General features: G+C 41.8%; 1 protein-coding gene across 5 annotated transcripts in view; it reads right to left on the bottom strand.

The window, feature by feature from the left end:
* MAST4 (microtubule associated serine/threonine kinase family member 4) overlaps positions 1-21,413 on the bottom strand; it is a gene marked incomplete at its 5' end in the record, with an annotated part of 211,650 nt that overhangs the window by 183,366 nt on the left and 6,871 nt on the right. For all 5 annotated transcript variants that reach the window (XM_082191834.1, XM_082191838.1, XM_082191837.1 and 2 more), the window contains one exon: positions 341-494. In XM_082191834.1, the coding sequence (XP_082047960.1) occupies positions 341-494 (154 nt within the window). The remainder of the gene's footprint in view (positions 1-340; positions 495-21,413) is intronic.

Below are 21,413 nucleotides of genomic sequence, written 5' to 3'. Positions count from 1 at the left end.
AGGAAGTTACCCAGAAAGGAATGCAGGCTTCACTAAATAATGGGCTGCAATAACCAGTACAATGGATTTTGGTGGGGAGCAGGAGTAATTGCTAATCTTACTTTACAGAGACAGTATCGTGGAGATTCATTAAAATGACTCATGGAGATATCTGTCTCTGTTATCCTCTCTAAGTCATCCGTCTATAATCAGTACACAAAACTCTGAGCTTGACCGGTGTCTGTTCATATAAATTTTTAAGATCAGGCGTGTTTTCTATAGCAGAGCATTTTTTTTCCCCTACTAAGTATGTATGGGAATATATCCATCCTTGGCTATATGGACATGCCATTTTCCTTACCAGTCAGAGCTCCCCCAAGACTTCCTCTTCGAAATGGTCTCCCATCTTCACTGAGTTGCCTTTTAAATTTCAGTGGCTTGCTGGGGCCAGAAGAAACTTCAGGGTTGCTGGATTTCCGAAATGGCATAGATGGAGGTGACAATATACTATCAAGCTGCAAAAAAAAAAAAGAAAGATGCTGGAGTTAAAATCCATTCTCAACTTGAAATACAGGCAACCTCCATTTACATGAGGATTATGTTCGTGGCTTCCACACATGTCGGTGGAACGTGTGTAATCTCACTCCGGCCACTTCCGGGTTGTGGCGATGTGCACGTGCACGATTGTGCATGCACTGAGGAAGCATAAAATGGTAGTTGTAAAAGATAGGCCATTTGTATGTGTAAAAAAAAAGAACGCTTGCTAGCTTCAGAGAACACCACATTGCCTTAAGCTATTTAAACAAGGAGAGAGATGGAATGCTAGCAAATCTTCATCTGCCCACAGGTGATATGTTCCCCATACGCGCACACACACTTACACATGAAATTGAAAGCAATTTGAAGGAGGACTATCTGGTCATTGTTCACATCTCATTTTTGCACTTGGAAAGGGCAAGATAAAATACAATTAAATATAGTAAGTTTACATCATATCAAAAACCTACAAAACCTATTTGAATTGAGATGACAAAATAAATGGCTGTGTAATGTGGAGAGATGCAACTCTCACACCACTTTCAATTATTTAAAAAATATTGTCTGTCAGCTTTTGTTTGAGCTACCTCTGTCACGAATCTGGGTACCAGTACATTGGCAGCTTTATGTTTTCCAAATGTTTCTCATTATTATTTGCCAATGATAATCAAAAACTGTTCTGAACATACAATTAGTACAGTACTGTTGTTATTTCAGGATGAAAGCATAGACTGGCTATACTTAAGCCTTGTTCATGGAATTTTAACTGGTAGCTATAAATGCAGAAAAGTTCAAAATACAGGTGACCATGCAATAAAGTCTCATTGGTCCTTTGCTGCAGCAGGCTTCTCTACATGGGAATTGGAACTTTGAATGGGAGAGGGAGAGGGAGAGGGAGAGGGAGAGGGAGAGGGAGAGAGAGAGAGAGAGAGAGAGAGAGAGGAGTCGATAGAGGGAGAGATGTAATAATTATTATTCATAAAGGATAAAAACAATACCAAGGCAGGTTTGCAAGCAAATACTTGCCTGCTAGCCTCAGGCAGAGTAAAAAAAGATTCCTAACAGGCGGTGTCTGCTGCCTTAGAGCACCCAATTTGCAACAAATATATAGTATGAGAATGTAGATATTTTATTTTTATTTTTTTAAACTAAAATCCATTGAACATCCTCAGTATAAGCCTACTTTTTCTCGGTAGAGTATTTTTCCACCAGAAGTCTCCTGGTTTGTTTTATGAAGTAAAAGGTGATCACACCAAATTGCAACTAGTTAGGCTACATGACCTTATCTTTTGTGTAACATTTCTTGTCCCTGGACCAAGTCATTGTCAAGTGTGAAGTCGTCTGGAATGTTAGCAATTAACGTTCAGAGTACAATCCTGTGCATCAAACTTAACAAAGCTTACAAAGTAAACATGCGTAGGGCCATGTGTTATCTGACTATATGTTGTTTCCTTCACTAAGGGGGAGAAAATGGTATGGGAAACTTCTTTTCATACAACTCTTTAAGCTTTACTATTGTTGCACACCACCCCACTCTCCAAGCGGTGCAAGATTCCAGGAGTTCCAAGCACGTACCCAGAGTTCGTGTTTGCTTTTGAAATGAGGTACAGTGGAGACTGTTGTGTCTTTGTAATATATGGTTTATTTATGGGACGCGGGTGGCGCTGTGGGTAAAACCTCAGTGCCTAGGACTTGCCGATCTTATGGTCAGCGGTTCGAATCCCCACGACGGGGTGAGCTCCCGTCTTTTGGTCCCAGCTCCTGCCCACCTAGCAGTTCGAAAGCACCCCTAAGTGCAAGTAGATAAATAGGGACTGCTTACTAGTGGGAAGGTAAATGGCATTCCGTGTGCTGCGCTGGCTCGCCAGAGCAGCTTCGTCACGCTGGCCACGTGACCCGGAAGTGTCTCCGGACAGCGCTGGCCCCCGGCCTCTTAAGTGAGATGGGCGCACAACCCTAGAGTCGGACATGACTGGCCCATACGGGCAGGGGTACCTTTACCTTTACTTTTACAGTGGAGACTGTTGTGTCTTTGTAATATATGGTTTATTTACACATATATACAACCTGAGCCTCAGTATTAACACCCCAAGAGGTCCTTGCCACAGCATTGGAGTCAGAGAGAAATCAAACATTGTTTCCTCTCTCCAGCTTGCTGCTTTTCTTCTAACTTCTGTGTTGGGCTTGACTGCCTATAGAGCTATCAGATAGAATGTTACCAATAGGTTTTACATATATTTGGGGTCTATTGCTCCAGCCTAAAATATTAACCACATTACTTGTGGATACACAAAGCTCGCCCAATTAAGCTCAACAAAATGGAACTTTCAATTCTACCTGAAAAAGGTACACACAGGGAGTTCCTCTGTGTATTCTGTAGTACAGTGGTACCTTGGTTTACAAACTTAATCCGTTCTGGAAGTCCGTCCTTAAACCGAAACCATTCTTAAACCAAGGCGTGCTTTTCCTCATTAGTTAATGAGACCTCCCGCCATCGGTGCCCTTCCACCGTTCCGCTTCCATTCTTAGACCAAGGTAAAGTTCGCAAACCAGGACGCTACTTCTGGTTTTGCAGAGTTTGTAAACCAAATTGTTTGTAAACAGGACTGTTCTTAAACCAAGGTACCACTGTATTTATGAATCTCATGACATAAACTCTTGCAATATATGCATAACCACCTATAGATGAAATTAGAATGAATTGGTCTCCATCCAGCAAAGTATAAAAACGTGTTTACATTATGTACAGACAAACATATTAATACTATTAAGCTGGGAGGAATAACATCATGAAAACACACCACTGAATTTTCATATTCTGTTTTAAGCTCCATTTTAACTATATTGCAGCAAGAGATGGAAAAGCCACCAGATGGCACTACATAATTAACAAAATAGAAACAATCCTGTGTGTCTCAAAACTTACTGTACCTTAAACTAACACCAAGTGTATTTAAAAGACACACAAAATAAAGACTACACCCTCAGGGAGAAGAATTTGCATTGGCTATTTTGAATATTTGTAATAAAACAAAAATCTATTTAATTTTCCTTTTATACCATCTATTTCTCCATGAAATCAGTCTGTTTCCATCAACATAGCAGCGCTATTTTTCTAGAAAAAAAGGGTGCCGGAACTCATCTTGAGCATCTCCCTTGTTCTCTTATAGTAACAGATTTGCCTGAAGAGAGTTTTTAAACCTCTTTTGTTGACCTCTTTTGTGCTTTCCATTTTTAAGTTCGGAATAGAGTACAGTGGTACCTCTAGCTACAAACTTAATTTGTTCCGGAGGTCTGTTCTTAACCTGGAACTGTTCTTAACTAGAGGCGTGCTTTCGCTAATAGGGCCTCTTGCTGCCACTGCACCGCCGGCACATGATTTCCATTCTCATCTTGGGGCAAAGTTCTCAACTCAAGGTAACTCTTCCAGGTTAGCGGAGTTTGTAACCTGAAGCGTTTGTAACTCGAGGTACTGCTTTGGAAGACAATAATCAGGCATCAGAACCACATGACCAGTCCAACGAAGTTGTTGTTGAAAAAGCATTGCTTCGACACTGGTGATCTTTGCTTCTTCCAGTACAATGGCGTAAGTTTGCCTGTCTTCCCGAGTGATGTGTAAAAATTTTCAGAGACACCGTTGATGGAATCTTTCAAGGAGCTGGAGATGAAGTTTATACGTGGCCCATGTTTCACAATCATATAGTAAGGTTGGTAGTACAATAGCTTTGTAAACAAGCATTTTGGTTTCCCTGCGAATGTCTCAGTCCTCAAATACTCTGCACTTCAATCAGGAGAAAGATGCACTCATAGAGCTCAGGCAATGCTGGATTTTGGCATCAATGTCAGCCCTTGTGGAAAGATAACTGCCCAGGTATTTGTGGTGCTGCAGAGAGGTTGTTTTGTGCTTGTTGGTGTACCACTTTGGTTTTTTGGATTTTGGGTGATAGGCCAAACTTTTTGTAAACTTCTGCAAAGATATTTAGGATGGTTTGAAGGTCATCCTCTGAGTGTGCACACACTATGTTGTCATCAACATAATGAAGCACTATGGTGGAAGTTATGGTAGCCTCACTCTTTGCTTTCAGCCTACTCAGATTAAAGAGCTTTCCATCTATTCAATATATGATTTCTATTCTGGTGGGGGGTTTCCCTTCAACAAAGTGTAGGATCTTGGGAATGAAAATAATAAATAGAGTTGGGGTGATAACACAACCATTTAATACTGCTTCGCAGTCTCCTGAGCTGACAGAGGTCTTGTCAGAGACAGTGTTGATGACTTCCAGACTGCTCATCCATGCTGAAGTGACTGGCTCTGTGGTAAAACCACTCCTCAAGAAACCCTCCCTGTATTTTCAAAATCTAAGTAAAGCCAGTTGCTAATCTCCCCTTCTTGGGCAAGGTTCTTGAGTGGGTGGTTGCAGACCAGATCCAGGCACTCATAGAAGAAACTGATTTTCTAGCTCCATTTCAACTGGGATTTAGTCTCAGTTTCAGCACATATACTGCTTTGGTCACCCTGAATGATGACTTCTGTCAGGAGAGAGATAAGGGAAATGTGTCCCTGTTAATTCTCCTCAACCACTCAACAGCTGGCTGGGGAGGAGACTTAGGGGGAAGTGGAAGGCCCAGATTGACAGCTTTACCAGAGCCAGTCTTGCCCATAGGTTTCTCTGTTTTGTATTCTGTTTCCTCAAATAAAGCATCAACCTTACTGCTCATCTCTGAGCTTCCGTACTGACCTGTAGCTGAGCCAACCCTGATAACAGCTTGGGGGTCTTTCTGGATCCATTGCTGTCGCTTGAGACTCAGGTGGCTTCGGTGGCACAGAGTGCCTTCCATCAGCTTTGGCTGATAGCCCAGCTGTACCCCTACCTGGACAAAGATAACCTAACTTCTGTTGTCTATGCTCTGGCAATCTCTAAAGATTATTGCAACATGTTACAAGGGGCTGTCTCTGAACATAGTTCAAAAACGCCAATCCTGGCCCAACTGCACTCGCTGCCAATTAGCTTCTGAGCTCAATTTGAAGTGCTCAAGGACTGCAATACCTCAAGGACTGCTTCCCGCCGTCCCGTCCCCCCCCCCCATATCAACGAACCTGGGCCCTGTGATCATCAGTTGAGTCCCTTTTTCATGGCCACACTTTCATGATCTCCTATCAGTCCCACCAGGTCCAAAGCCCACCAGCCACCACTGTCTTGGAACCTTCATATAATACCTTTCATACCACCCCGTAATCCTATGGGAGAAGACTTCCTTTGGGAAAGCTACTCTATTTCTTAAGAATTCTCTTCCTTAGCCTGGTTAAATACCAGGAAAAAACAGAAAGGTTCCCTAACACAGAAAAAGTTAAGCATAATTTTTCAGTGCTCTCAGAAAAATATTGAAAATGTAACTAATGTTTATATTCCATAGAAATTATTTTTTAAACTGATGAATGTCTTATGATAAACCAAACATATATAATTAGACAAATACTAATTTTAAATCAGCCATAATATATTTAGAATACTTTGCAACTATTAACATATTTTATATGCATCACCATTGATTTAAACACTGGCTTATTTAAAAAGACAAAAAAAAGTGACAGTTTCACAGCCACAGGGTAAAACCAGCAAGCTTGCTTTCAAAGTCACTTTCAATCTTAAGGAAAAGAAATTAAGCACATATTAAAGAGGCATTCATATTCATGGTTTGTTGACACCACCATCATTTGGTTAGTGAAAAATGCTTTAATCTACAAAAGAGAATATGTATTCTTGGGAAGGAGATATTGTATTTACCAGGAATACTAATGAAGTCACCTCAGTTTAGTTCATTTACAAAATCCATTTCTACTCTGTCACCAACACATTTCAAAGCTACCTAAAATGGCTTAATTCGATCAGATACTATGTAGGCTTCAGAAAGCTAATTGTTCATTCAGGTCTATGCACTTCGACCCAAGCTCAATTAGATCTCATTTTCTCCTCTGTTACATTAAAGTATAAAAATACAAATACAAGCTAGCACATTTCTAATCCCAGAGTAAAAAATCTTGAGCTGGAAAACAATGGCTGTGTGCCTGTTCTTCTGGGACTTTTTCTTATCCTCTAGTTTTTCCCATTCCATCTGAGGGAGCTGGTGTTTGTCAACAGACAGATTTGCAGGTCATGTAGCCAGCAGGACTAAACCACTTCTGGAGCAACGGGACACTGTGACGAGTGCCAGAGCGGATGGAAATGCTGTTTACCTTCCTACTGCACCAGTATCTATTTATCCTCTTGCACTGCTATGCTTTTGAACTGCTAGGTGGACAGAAGCTGGGACAGAGCAACAGGAGCTCACCCTGTCATACGGATTTGAACTGCTGACCATCAAGAGGCTCAGTGGTTTAGAGCACAGTGCCACCTATGTCCCTCTAGGGCTTCTAGTGCATCACAGCGGCTTTGCTTTTCCAGAGGATCTATTTGTTTCTGGATAATTATTTCTTGTAGAGATTTGTTTCCTTTTGTTAGAAAAAGTTGCATCTAATATGACCTCTTGCTATAGTTTTAAAGGACTACTATTCATACCATACGCTAGATCACATCATTCTCACAGCTTCCAAATGCACCTATTTAATAGATATCATACCTTTTCACTTACTTTCTCTGCAAGCTGTAGGCATGGGTAGTGTCCCATTTCACCACTTGAGGCGGAACAGGAACATTGTGCCCTACTGCCCCTGAAGCATCTCTTACCTCTCTTAACCTGGGTTGTGTAACAGCGCCTGTGAAATGGTAGTGGTGGGTTCTGCTGAGATCTTACTGAAATATCAGGAGATCTTGTGTGCTTCATTGAAATCTCAAGGGATTACAGTAAAATCTCTCAAGAACTTAGCAGAATACATTGCCAGCCCTGGTTTTAGGCATGCACTAAAATTTGGTGCCATGCTGGAGTTACCTGGCAAATGTACCTATGTTGCTAGCTTGCAGAAGTCTACCCAAAACAAATAAGACTTTGCAAGTGTTGCCTGACCCTCAACGGGATGATCATGGTTGCTCAGTGCTGTATAATAAACGTATCTAATTAACCCCAACACCTATTTCCTTTTATAGAATACTAGATGTATCACCTATCAGGGACGCGGGTGGCGCTGTGGGCTAAAGCCTCAACGCCTAGGGCTTGCCGATCGAAAGGTCGGCGGTTCGAATCCCCGCGGCGGGGTGCGCTCCCGCTGCTCGGTCCCAGCGCCTGCCCACCTAGCAGTTCGAAAGCACCCCCGGGGGCAAGTAGATAAATAGGTACCGCTTACCAGCGGGAAGGTAAACGGCGTTCCGTGTGCGGCTCTGGCTCGCCAGAGCAGCGATGTCACGCTGGCCACGTGACCCGGAAGTGTCCCCGGACAGCGCTGGCCCCCGGCCAATAGATGTGAGATGGGCGCACAAACCCCACAGTCTGTCAAGACTGGCCCGTTCGGGCAGGGGTACCTTTACCTTTACCTTTAGATGTATCACCTATATATCATAACATAACATATATATAAACCATTCCTGGGGCAGATGGGGCTCATCAACCTGGGAAGGTAGCCCACCTAGGAGATGGAAAACTCTGATCCTAAATCTCCACTGCCCTGCGGGATATCTTTGGGAAAAGAAAACACTAAGGAGAAAACACTACACAAATCTGGAGCCCCTAATATAGCTGGATGGTGCCAAGCTGGTGCCAAACATATTGCCCTGCTTTTTTTGGGGGGGGGGACTGCATCAGTGAGGCCAAGAGGTGGGTCTGGCCACTTTGATGCTGCTAATGCAGAAGTTTGTCTTAACCCCCAGAGGCACACTTCATTGTCTCTCGACAGATGGATGCCAACAACAATTACATAAATATAAAATACTGGTCAAGCTCTTAGTATAATAAAATTGTGTGATCCAAACTCTGCAGCATTCCTATATATTTAAATAAATATATTAATTATTCAGGATGTTAAGACAAAGAATAGGAAAAACAAAGCACATGCAGCAGTAAGTGTTGTACTATTAATTTCCTCATAACAGCAGCACAGCCTAAGGCTATGCCTCCAATGCTTATGCCCATGTGAAAAAGCTAGGCAGAAGAGCAGGGAGGGAGTGACTGGACAGGTTTTAGAAGAAGATGCATCCTGGAGGATACAGCTCTCTTCATGTAGATTGTATACACCAAGGGGTTTCACTCTTCCTTATAAAAGATGCCACGTGATTGAGGCAAAAATATTCACTTTATTTATAAGGATGTGCATGCCTCTGGGAGTGTAGCTATCAAGTCATGGGAATAGACAAAGAGGACGGGGGGGGGGGGAGTTAGGCATAGAAAAAGCAAGTTTTCAATACTTTGAGGGACAGAATCATTTTAGTCAAGAAGATGCCAAATAGAAGACCTTTCCAGTTGTATCGAGCAGCAAGAGAAAATGGAGAGATTACGGAAAGATTTTAGGTTTGACCAAAAAAACACAAAACGGCAGGTGAAATAAGAGGACAAATACAAACAAAGGTAGTTAAGTAATATGCAGTGAATGTAGTGGCCTTCCCTGTACATGTTTTGGACCTCAGTTCCCATCAGTCTTAGCTACCACTAAAACAAACATAATAACTGAAGGTCAGAGGTAAGAGGCCTTAGAGCCACCCATGTTGCATGACACAATGGAATAAGCAGCATACATTGTGTTATATAATTTGTTGTTGTTGTTTAGTCGTTTAGTCGTGTCCGACTCTTCGTGACCCCATGGACGAAAGCACGCCAGGCACTTCTGTCTTCCACTGCCTGCCACAATTTGGTCAAACTCATGCTGGTAGCTTCGAGAACACTATCCAACCATCTCAAAATAAAAAAATCCCTTCCAGTAGCACCTTAAAGACCAACTAAGTTAGTTCTTGGTATGAGCTTTCGTGTGCATGCACACTTCTTCAGATACACAGTGTGTATCTGAAGAAGTGTGCATGCACACAAAAGCTCATACCAAGAACTAACTTAGTTGGTCTTTAAGGTGCTACTGGAAGGATTTTTTTTTATTTTGACTATGGCAGACCAACACGGCTACCTATCTGTAACTGTATCCAACCATCTCATCCTCTATCGTCCCCTTCTCCTTGTGCCCTCCATCTTTCCCAACATCAGGGTCTTTTCCAGGGAGTCTTCTCTTCTCATGAGGTGGCCAAAGTATTGGAGCCTCAGCTTCATGATCTGTCCTTCCAGTGAGCACTCAGGGCTGATTTCCTTCAGAATAGATCGGTTTGATCTTCTTGCAGTCCATGGGACTCTCAAGTGTCTCCTCCAGCACCACAATTCAAAAGCATCAATTCTTCGGCGGTCAGCCTTCTTTATGGTCCAGCTCTCATTTCCATACATCACTATGGAGAGGTTTGATCTTCTTGCAGTCCATATCATTGCATTAATAGTGACCATAGTTATAGTATAATGCGGTCAGAGTTGTATTCCAAAAGAGTTAATTTAAAAAAAGGGAAGGTGATGTTCATGAAAAGTGGCAAGTAACATGAAAATATCCTCCCAGTACTACCGCAATTTCCTACCAAACATACAACTCACATCCCCTAAGTCAGCATCTGCCAAATCATGTTTAGTTTTTAAAAACATCAAACTATACAAATCGCTATGTTATCGTGGATTTATTTTCAGGAAGCAGTTTGTTTACTTAAGGTGCTTGCATAAGGAGCGAGTTTCCTTGGTAAAATTAGTGATGTTTTCTGTTGATTCTTACCGTTATTTCTCTTAAAGGAAAGACATCATTTGATTTCCTCACTACAAGCTACAACACACTAAAAACAAATCTACAAAAAATCTACTATAAATTACAATGAATGAAAAAATAACCAACATGTAGAAATACTTCATAATTTACTGCTAATACTATGTAATGCTAAGCATCAAGCTAACAATAAAATAAAATAAATGATAAAGGCATCTGAATAATGTATCATTTTCATATCCACATTTTTATCAAGTCATAAAAAATTAGTATTTTGCCTAGCTTATCAAGAATTCTACCATAATCCTAGGACTCTCAAGAAACTGCACTTCCTTTCCAAATGAGAAAAAAAGAAATAATTTCAAGCCCTACAACTGTAGCTTGAAATAACAATAAAAAAACTTAAGTGAGTGAAGATTATGTACCAAGTGAAAGAAAAGAACATTTCCTATTCCTGATGCTCTCTGGGGAAGCCCAAACTCCTCTCGAATCATGAAGCAGAACAAGCATTTCCACAATTACAGCAACAGGAAAGCCTGCCTGATCCCATCCCTAAACCATAAAAACACAAACCTGTAACATACTACCATCCTAGAAAACTATTTCAGAGAAAAACAGGACAGTCACATACTATACACCAGGGGTCAGCAAACTTTGTCAGCAGGGGGCCAGTCCACTGTCCCTCAGACCTTTTGGGGGGGCCGGACTATATTTTGGGGAAAAAATATGAACGAGTTCCTATGCCCCACAAATAACCCAGAGATAAAAGCACACAATCTACTCATGTAAAAACACGCTGATTCCTAGACCGTCTGCAGGCCGGATTTAGAAGGCAATTGGGCTGGATCCAACCCCTGGGCCTTAGTTTGCCTACCCATGCCTACCTGAAACTGTTCTTCACCTGAGGTACCACCTTAGCTAATGGGGCCTGCCGCCGCCCCACAATTTCTGTTCTCATCCTGAAGCAAAGTTCTTAACCCGAGTTACTATTTCTGAGTTAACGGAGTCTGTAACCTGAAGCGTCTGTAACCTGAAGCTTCTGTAACCCGAGGTACCACTGTATTAGATACTAGCATTTTAAAGTTTCCCGCAATCCATTTAAGTATGATACCCCTGCTTTAATATGGAATAGAACACTCAACCTGTGAAATGATTTTAGATTAACATCAATTTGCTATTTCACAGCTCAAATGATTATATTCAAAAAAATTTGCATAACTATTGTGCCCTTGAAGTATTGAAGGAAGTGCAAGCTATGATCACTTCAGAAACAAAAGTTACAACTCTTGTTGGAAATATCATTTTAAACTATTTTCCCCCATTCTGCATATTACAGTAACAGAAGAATAAAGTAGGCTAAAGAAGCAAATTTGCCCTTAATTCCCAGTGCCACTAACTTAAAGCTGGAATTTTGCAAACAAATAATCAAGCTTTAAAATTGAAAATCTACTGATTAAGCCACTTAAAACTTTCAGCTCTACTTATAGCACACTCATTAAAAGCCTGTTTACAGTAAATTGAAGTTATTACAGGATATATACCCTTGTACCCAACTTTCTTCAGTAATCTTTATTATTCAGCCATTTCAATAACCACATTACGTATTTATCTTAGATGGTGGGTAGTCGCGGACCAATTCCAGGCATGGCTGGAGGATGCAGAGCATTTGAACCCCTTCCAATTGGGTTTCAGGCCCCATCATGGGACTGAAACCACATCGGTCACGCTGGTTGATGATCTCCAGCAGGCTAGGAACAGAGGTGAAAGCTGTCCCCTGGTTCTGCTGGATTGCTCAGCAGCTTTCCATAGTGTCAACCACTAGGCCTGGGCAATGTATCAATACGTTGCCCAGAACCAGTATGAGGATCCGACCAGGATGGCTGCTTCACCCAGTGGTATATCACAAGTGAAACCGCCGCCACCTCTGCCACCAGCGCCGCTAAGGAGAAACAAACTGCAGCCAGGCACTGGTGGCAGAGAGACTAAGGAGTAGCAGCAGTTTCACTCGCAATATACTGCTAGGTAAAAATGCCATCGCGCTCCGGCCATCATTCAACTGAGGGAGGAACAAGCTACACTGACCTCTGGCAATGGCGTTACATCCAAACTATGGACTGCACAAACTTGATCATGAACAAAACTTCCCTTCCAATTGTGGTTTGTTTGAAGTGAAAGAAGCCACAATCCCCAATTCAGATATGATGCTAAGCAAAGAATAATGGGTTGTTGTTCTCACTCATGCTAAGCAGGAGCCGTCTAAGATCAACTACTGTCATAATGTGCCAAAGTTAAGAGAATTGTGTAAATGTACAAGTGTGCAAGAGCACAATCCTACAAATTCACTCCACACACTATAAGAGTGAAATTAGCACAGTGCTAATAGCAGCTTCAGGACCAGGATTTTCATTAGGACCACAGCAGGGGAGAAAAGGGAAGTTCTTTCTCCCTTCTTGAGGCAGCCTCAATTCTGATCAGGCTGCCTACACCTACTGTTTTGACTTTTTTAAAATGAAGATGTAATGTAACATGTACTTTAGCCCTAAATTAGAACCACATCAATTGCAGCTTTACACGGTTTATTCTCAGCAAGGCACATTTCCACAGCAAAACACACACATTAAGCAGTTGGAATTATCTCTGTGCAAAGTAAGATTTTAGATTCCCCAGAGCAGTTTTGAGGAACACAAAAAGAACAAACATTGGAAATTTTTAACTCTACCGAATGTTACAAGCTTTGGAAGAAATAAGTTTTACAAAATGCTTTAAACTATTGCAATAACCACTGCAATAAGTAGCAACAAAATGTGTTTCCAGTATAATGAAACCTCTTCAACCTCAATGTATGTCATGCCAGACTTTATAAATTCTATGTAAACAAAACAAAACACAACCAGAAGCTTATATAGTACTACAAGCAAGATCAATCAGTTTAAATTCCAGCTGTAGGTGAACTGCAATGCTATAGAATTCATCATGTCTCTTTTTTATATATTCACGTTTTAGAAGAGGCCAGTTATTTTGTACTCTGGTATCTCTAGGTAAAGGTAAAGGTACCCCTGCCCGAGCGGGCCAGTCTTGACAGACTCTGGGGTTTGTGCGCCCATCTCACATCTATAGGCCGGGGGCCAGCGCTGTCCGGAGACACTTCCGGGTCACGTGGCCAGCGTGACAAAGCTGCATCTGGCGAGCCAGCGCAGCACACGGAACGCCGTTTACCTTCCCGCTGGTAAGCGGTACCTATTTATCTACTTGCACCCGGGGGTGCTTTCGAACTGCTAGGTTGGCAGGCGCTGGGACCGAGCAGCGGGAGCACACCCCGCCGCGGGGATTCGAACCGCCGACCTTTCGATCGGCAAGCCCTAGGCGCTGAGGCTTTTTACCCACAGCGCCACCCGCGTCCCTACTCAAGTACAAAATATAAAGTGATGATTGGCCCTTAGTATTCTAGACAAAAGCCTTGCCATGAAGCAGGCTTGTTTTCTAGCTTCCTGGTGACTTCCAACAACCCTTCAACATGAAAGCATTTATTTCTGTAGTGCTGTTAATCCCTTCAAGGTATAAAACAAACATTCCAGATTTATGCATTGCTATTATGTTATGTCAAACATTATGTTAAAAAGATCAGTTCCATTTATAAAACATGACAGCTGTGGCTTCATTAACATTAAGGAGCTGTTTTAATGACTCAGGATTGGATTGTAAAGATTAAAAACATAAAGATTAAAAATTAAAAATTTATGAAATTTAGAATTAGAGCTCATCTACTCCTTCCTCCACAACAAAGAACTCAACTTTTTAAAAAATAAGTTCTATTAAAAATCAATTTGGTCTGTCTTATCACTCAAAGTATAACTTCTTCCCATGTTGTCACGTCTGCTAACCACAAGAAGCCAAGCAACTCAAACTTTAGATCAACATAGCTGACCATATAATCTGTAAATAATTTAGAGCACAGGACAGCTATTTAAGGCCTTTTTTGAACTTTGACAATTGAGAAAGTTCTCACTTTAGGATATTTAAGGAGACCTGGACATTTATGTCCCAGTGCTCATACCAGTGACATTTGGTGAATTTATTAAATTTATTTTTTTGTTACAACTGCGCCCCAAGTTCATTGTTGTGATTTCCCCCCTCTTACTAGACAATGAATGTGTATCTGGCAATTTTGTACAGGAGCACTGACCAAACCACAGTATAAAGGAACATAAAAGGTCTTCCAGCCTAATTTTAGAAGCAAAACATGCATACAGGTATTTGCTAGTAAAAATTAATTAAGAGTTAGTACCTTTTGGAGCTATATACCCAACTGTATATATCCAAAAGCTTACACATTACCCCATCATAAAATTGGCAATGTTCCTCCACTATAAAAGGACCAACTTACAGTCTGCTATCTATTTATTGTGCCTATAGTTCCTCTTTTGTCAGAGAAGTTTGCTGCTAGCATGTCATCACTTTCTTAGATGTCACATGAGTGAGAGTCATAGTCCACAAAGCTCTTCACTATTGCTATTGCTGCCATTCTACTTAGCAATGCAGCTAAATGGGATACTTAGAAATATGGCATCTATTAAATATCATCTGCCTTGCTGAGGGGCAAAACATTCAGACTTCACTGAGCGCATTGAACCAGGGGACGCTTACAATATAACAAGAATTATTGAAAACGGACAAAGCTGGAGGCACTCACACATAGGAAATATCGTAGTTATCTAGGAACCATCACAACAGTAAATCATATGGCCTCTAGCAAGCAAAGACTCCCAGAAATCCATGTGAAAGGGCTTAGAGGTAGAAACAATTAAATGACTCTTCCATTACTTTTAAGCACAATTAAGTGTTGCATACCAAGACACAATAATAAATTGTACTGGCTTTTCATCGCAGAACATGGGCTCTTATTTTATCTTTTAATTGTCTTTATTGACAGTGACAGCAATAGAAATGATAAATTAATATTCCTGTTTTTTTTGTTTCACCCACCAATCTCTCAAGCTACTTCCAGATGATTAGCCTTTAGCACTACCCAATCATTACACTTCCACTGTAAGCTAATTTTGCTGCATTTGCAGCACCATAATGACCTCCATGGGGCGCAAGCCTGGACGGTGTGTATGGAGGTCCTGGACCCAGATGACAAGACCCCACTCTCAGCCCCACTGATGTGGTACAAAGGAAAGGAAAGGAAAGCTTGGTTGCAGGAGTTGCCAGGAGGCATACAAGATGCCATCCACAAAAGATGCATGCACATGAAAGCTTATAGCCAGAACAAACTTAGTTTGTCTCTATGGTGCTACTGGACATTTTTTTAATTTTTTTAAATTTATTTTATCAGAATATATGTACATCACATTATGTTCTAGCCACACTAATCAACATGACACAGCTGCTGTAGATGGAGCCATCTGAAGCTCAGCACATTCAATATAATGACCAATGCCATCTTATGATTACCTTATATATAAAAAAATTACTTATTACCTAAAACAGTTTTCCCAAATATATATTATTAGCTATGCCTATGAAATTGTGTATTGCATGTTTTAAAGTTTTAGGTGTTTTAATTCATTTTATATATATTTTAGATTTACCGTATTTTTCGCCCCATAGGACGCACTTTTTCCCCTCCAAAAATGAAGGGGAAATGTGTGTGCATCCTATGCGGCGAATGCAGGCTTTCGCTGAAGACTGGAGAGCGAGAGCGGTCAGTGCGCACCGACCCCTCTCGCTCTCCAGGCTTCCCGCAGATCTCCATAAGCCGCGGGAGCCCTGTACTGGGCTCCCGCGGCTTGCGTAAAGTTGCCTGCATCCCGAAGGCTGGGCGCGCTGAGCTCAGCACGCCCAGACTTCGCGCAGCTCTCCGCAAGGCGCGGGAGCCCTGCGCTGGGCTCCCACGGCTTGCGGAGAGTTGCCTGTTCTGGGGGCTGGGGGGGAAATATTTTTCCCCCTTATTTCCCCCCCCCAAAAAAAAAATTAGGTGCGCCTTATGGGACGGTGTGTCCTATAGGGCGAAAAATACGGTATTTTTAATTGTATCATTTTATCACTTTGGTTTGCCACCCTGGGATCCTCTGGGAGAAGGGTAGGATAATAATTTAATAAATGAATGTTCAACATTTTCCTCCTACACTATTTCCCTCAAAACTGGCATTTTAGGACGTATATGTTCCCTTGCAAATCAAATGAGAACTTTGCAGGGATTTATAGATCACTTTATTCTCTCTATAGCTTTTTTTGGAGGGGGAGGAAGACACTCCACTGAAAAATATTGTGGCCTGAAAAAATGAAATAGTGCCCAGATTCTGTAATATCTGATCCTTTTTAAGACAATCTTGATTTCAATTTGCCCTTTAAAAAGGCAAGACCAGTGGGATTTCAGAACCACTGCACACTACCACTGAATACTAATGGCAACCTGCCACTGACTTTCAATTACAGCTGAAATCACAAACTAAGTAATGCTTGTTTATAAGAGAAAACTAAAAATCTGTTACAGAGATTTTGGAGGAAAATGAAGTAGGTCACAAAACAAAGATTTCAAACATATTTATACCATAGTGAAGCAGTTTGTGTCATAAGAGAAACTGAGTATTAACCTCAGACACTGTTTCTCAATGAAGTCCTACTCACAGTTAGACCGATTGAAATCAATGAGCTTAAAGTTACTTAAGTCTACTGAATTTAATGGAGCTCTTCCAAGTATGACTAATGTTGGCTATCACTCAAAATGTGTAAGGTTTTTAAAGTCCCTATCAGACTTGCTTCTCTAAAGCCAACAGAATAACTTAGGAACATGGGAAGCTACACTATACTTAAACCATAGGTTCATCTAGATCAGTATTGTCTGCACTGCACTTCCAGGTTTTCAGACAGGTGTCCCTCCTTGCCTCATCTAGAGATGCAGGAGATTAAACCTAGGACCTGCATTCCAGTCCGGCTTCCGCGCTGGTCATGGGACCGAGACAGCTCTGGTCGCCCTAACAGATGATCTTCGTAGACAGCTGGATCGAGGCGGGTCGGGGCTGCTGATTCTTCTAGATCTGTCATCAGCTTTCGACATGGTCGATCACGAACTTCTGGACCACCGCCTCGCCGACGTGGGGATCCAGGGCACAGTCCTTCAATGGCTGCGCTCGTTTCTCTCTGGTCGGGGACAGAAGGTGGCGCTTGGGGGGAAACTGTCATCCCGCCACTCCTTGGTGTGTGGAGTGCCTCAGGGTGCGATTCTCTCCCCGATGCTTTTTAACATCTTTATGCGCCCCCTCGCCCAGCTTGTCTGGAGTTTTGGGCTGGGCTGCCATCAGTATGCTGATGACACCCAACTCTATCTGTTGATGGATGGCCATCCTGACACGGCCCCAGACACACTGATCAGATGCTTGGAAGCTGTGGCTGGATGGTTATGTGGGAGCCGGTTGAAGTTAAATCCTTCGAAGACAGAGGTCCTCTGGCTGGGACGGGACGATATGGGATTGAGGGGGCAACTCCCATCTCTTGCGGGGGTGCAATTAGTGCCAGCACCGTCCGTCAAGAGTTTGGGTGTAATCTTCGATACCTCCCTCTCTATGGAGGCGCAGATTACAGCTATAACAAAGGCGGAATTTTTTCATCTCCGCCAAGCTAAGCAGTTGGCCCCTTACCTCTCTCGCCCTGACCTAGCCACTGTGATCCATGCGACGGTCACCTCCAGACTGGATTATTGTAACTCGCTCTACGTGGGGCTGCCCTTGAGACTGACCCAGAAACTCCAGTGGGTGCAGAATGCCGCAGCGAGACTCCTTACGGGGTCCTCGCTGCGAGATCACATTCATCCGGTGCTATACCAGCTGCACTGGCTCCCGGTGGAGTACAGGATCAGGTTTAAGGTGCTGGTTTTAACCTTCAAAGCCCTATACGGCCTAGGACCCTCGTATCTACGGGACCGCCTCTCCTGGTATGCCCCACAGAGGAACTTACGGTCCTCAAATAAAAACATCTTGAAGGTCCCAGGCCTCAGAGAGGTTAGGCTGGCCTCAACTAGAGCCAGGGCTTTTTCGGCTGCGGCTCCAACCTGGTGGAACGCTCTGTCACAAGAGACAAGGGCCCTGCAGGACTTGACATCTTTCCGCAGGGCCTGCAAGACAGAGCTGTTCCACCAGGCCTTTGGTTGGGGCACAGCCTGACTCCCTCCTTTGGCAATCCTTACAATACTTTAGTTTATGGTTGCCATCAATTCTGATTTTAATTAATTCTTATGATGTTTTTATAATGTTGCACTATTTTAGTGTTGTTAGCCACCCTGAGCCCGGCTTCGGCTGGGGAGGGCGGGATATAAATAAAATTTATTATTATTATTATTATTATTATTATTATTATTATTATTGCTCTACCAATGAAATATGGCCCTTCTCCCAAGTTGTTGTGTTTTTTGGGGGGCAGGGGGGAGAAGCCAAACAATAAAACCTGCCGAAGTATTTTCTAAAACATGGAATCTTGAAAAAGGATGCATAAAGTGTTTGTCTCACTCTGCCATTAAGTTCACAGGGTGATGCTGATACAGTCACAATTTCTCATTCTAATTTACTTCACAGTATTGTTGAGAGGATTAAATGATGAAAGAGGAACCGTGTGTGCTGCCCTGATGCCATGATTTTAAAAAACCCTCTGTAAATGTTATCAATGTGTCTTACCCACCAGTTATACTTGCTTATTTACCCCTGAATACCAATTTGCCCCCAAGTTTGACAAATAAATAATTTGTCACAGAATAAGGCTGGCTACCAAACTCTGGTCCTAGCACCAGTTTTTAAAAGACCAATTAGATGCCAAAAACTGATCTGGAAAATCAGAAAGAGCTGTCAAAAAAACAAATCAGTGTATGAATAAAACAAGTAGAAGACAACACATAACTAATGCACACAGCTGTCACAGGCTCAAATTATTGGGCAAATACCTACAGAAAGAAGTATAACGAAGAGAACAGTAAACTTCCACTAAAATAAATGATTACAATATAGTTTTCTTCATTTATGCCAAGTGTCCATAACTGCAAATATTAGATGGTGGGGGTGGGGTGGGATTTTATTATGGGAACAGAATGACTGATGACCCAGCAGATGGGAAAGAGATATTCTAGTCTAACATTTGGCTCAGAACAATCCTCTGCTGTGTTGTCTGCTGTCAGTGCTCTACATTTTATAAAACAACACATTAGTTAGCATTTTTTCAAATGCAATTCTGCCCTTAACACCACTTACATCTTTCTCGGCTGGGCAGGGGAATTGAGTCAGTATGTCAATTCTGCCAAAGTTTCTGTTCTGCTTCCTCCTCATTATCACACCAACACAATGGTTTTTTAAATGGAAGAAGGTGTTACATGGTACTACATCAAGGGATGAGTGTCTAAAGGGCTGCATAAACTTCTCAAACTTATTAAATGTTGTCACCCAATAACTGAGACAACACTGCAGAATAAACTGTGAAGTCTCCACTATACTGTAACTGGTTTCAGGTGGCAAGTATGGTCACTTATAAATTTTAGAAGCGCAATTGCTCTGGACTAAAACCGTGTATGAATCATACTGCTCTAAATCAGGTAAAAGGTAAAAAAGGTAAAGGACCCCTGGACGGTTAAGCCCAGTCAAAGGCAACTATGGGGTATGGTGCTCATTTTGCTTCAGGCCAAAGGAACCAGCATTTATTTGTCCAGGAAGCTTTCTGAGTCATGTGATCAGCATGGCTAAACCACTTCTGGCGCAACGGAACACCATGACGGAAGCCAGAACACACAGAAATGCCATTTACCTTCGCACCGCAGCGGTACCTATTTACCTACTTGCACTGGCGTGCTTTTGAACTGCTAGGTTGGCAGAAGCTGGGTCAGAGCAACGGGAGCTCACCACCACCACACGAATTTGAACTGCTGACCTTCCAATCAGCAAGCCCAAGAGACTCAGTGGTTTACCCCAACTTGAAGGTGATGGCCTCTTCCATGATTGAGAATTCCATGAACAATACAGAACAGCAGCAGCTAGTCTGCGAGTAAGACCTGGACCTCACTTAAAATGACCTCTACCAAGATGCAGGAAGTTACTGTACTCTGGAATCACTACTGGCTGGTAACTGGTGTACTCTGATAATGTTGAAGTTTGCCTTCCTTATGCTGGAAAGTCTGGGGGAACAGAGCACATGCACATGTAGTGGGGTTGCCCTACACTTTCTGTATTTTGTTCAGAGATATTTCACAAAGTTTTTGACATCACTGATCAGAACTTAGAAACTGGATCCAGCAGTAATAAATTTGTCTTTGGACATTGATCTCAGTAGTGTATACAATTTTAGAGTTCTTTCTCCTTGTTGCAGTGTGACCAATTTGATATACTGAATGAACCTTGGTGTTTTGCTACCTTAACTAGCTATTTAATTTGTCCTGTCTGACTAGTGGGCTTTCCCTTCTGCTCTGTCAGTCTTATTTTGCTGTAATGTATCTCCATCCTCACTCGCCAAATCCTTACTCACCAAAACTGTGACAAACCAAGATGTGTGTGTTGTCTTTCTCTAACAATATTTCTGAATTTCCTTATAGTTTCAAAATTTAACAACGTCTTAAACCAGTCTCAAGAATTATTACATTTCTCAATTTCTGTTGCATTTTTTTCTTTTGTACTTTGCAGTCATTATTCAAACATTAGATCCAACTCCTTCAGTTTTTGTAGCATCGATGTCTATTTTGTTAAAATGCTGCTAATGTGGTTGTTTGGTACTCAGATTACAAGAGAACAAGCTAAGGAGCACTGATAACATTGAAGTATATTTATGAAGTCGTTTGACATAGCAATTTATTTCAACCCAGGTGTTCTTATCTCAAGTAGCACACCACCATAAAACTTGAGAATGTCACTATTATACTCAACTATGCATGCACACATTGTTAGTTTTTACAAGATGCACTGTGAAAATGAACTTGAGATGAACATTTTTAAGTAGGAGCTACATACATCTTCAACGATCATAAAGCGCTGTAATAAACATGGAACTATAAACATCAGTTAACTATGGACTTTAAAAACAATGCAGTATTTTAAAAGTGATATGACATTTTAAAATGTCAGAGCATGCCATGTGGAAAAGTACAAGGAAACTTTCATGAGTGTGGCTTTATAAAATCCTTTTTATAAAATACCAAAAGTTAGAGCATTTATACCAGGACTGG

The sequence above is a fragment of the Podarcis vaucheri genome (genome assembly GCF_965113315.1).
Source record: "Podarcis vaucheri genome assembly, chromosome: 11".
NCBI classification, from domain to species: domain Eukaryota; kingdom Metazoa; phylum Chordata; class Lepidosauria; order Squamata; family Lacertidae; genus Podarcis; species Podarcis vaucheri.
The sequence above is the reverse complement of the archived record's forward strand: the minus strand, read 5'-3'. Positions and strand labels throughout refer to the sequence as shown.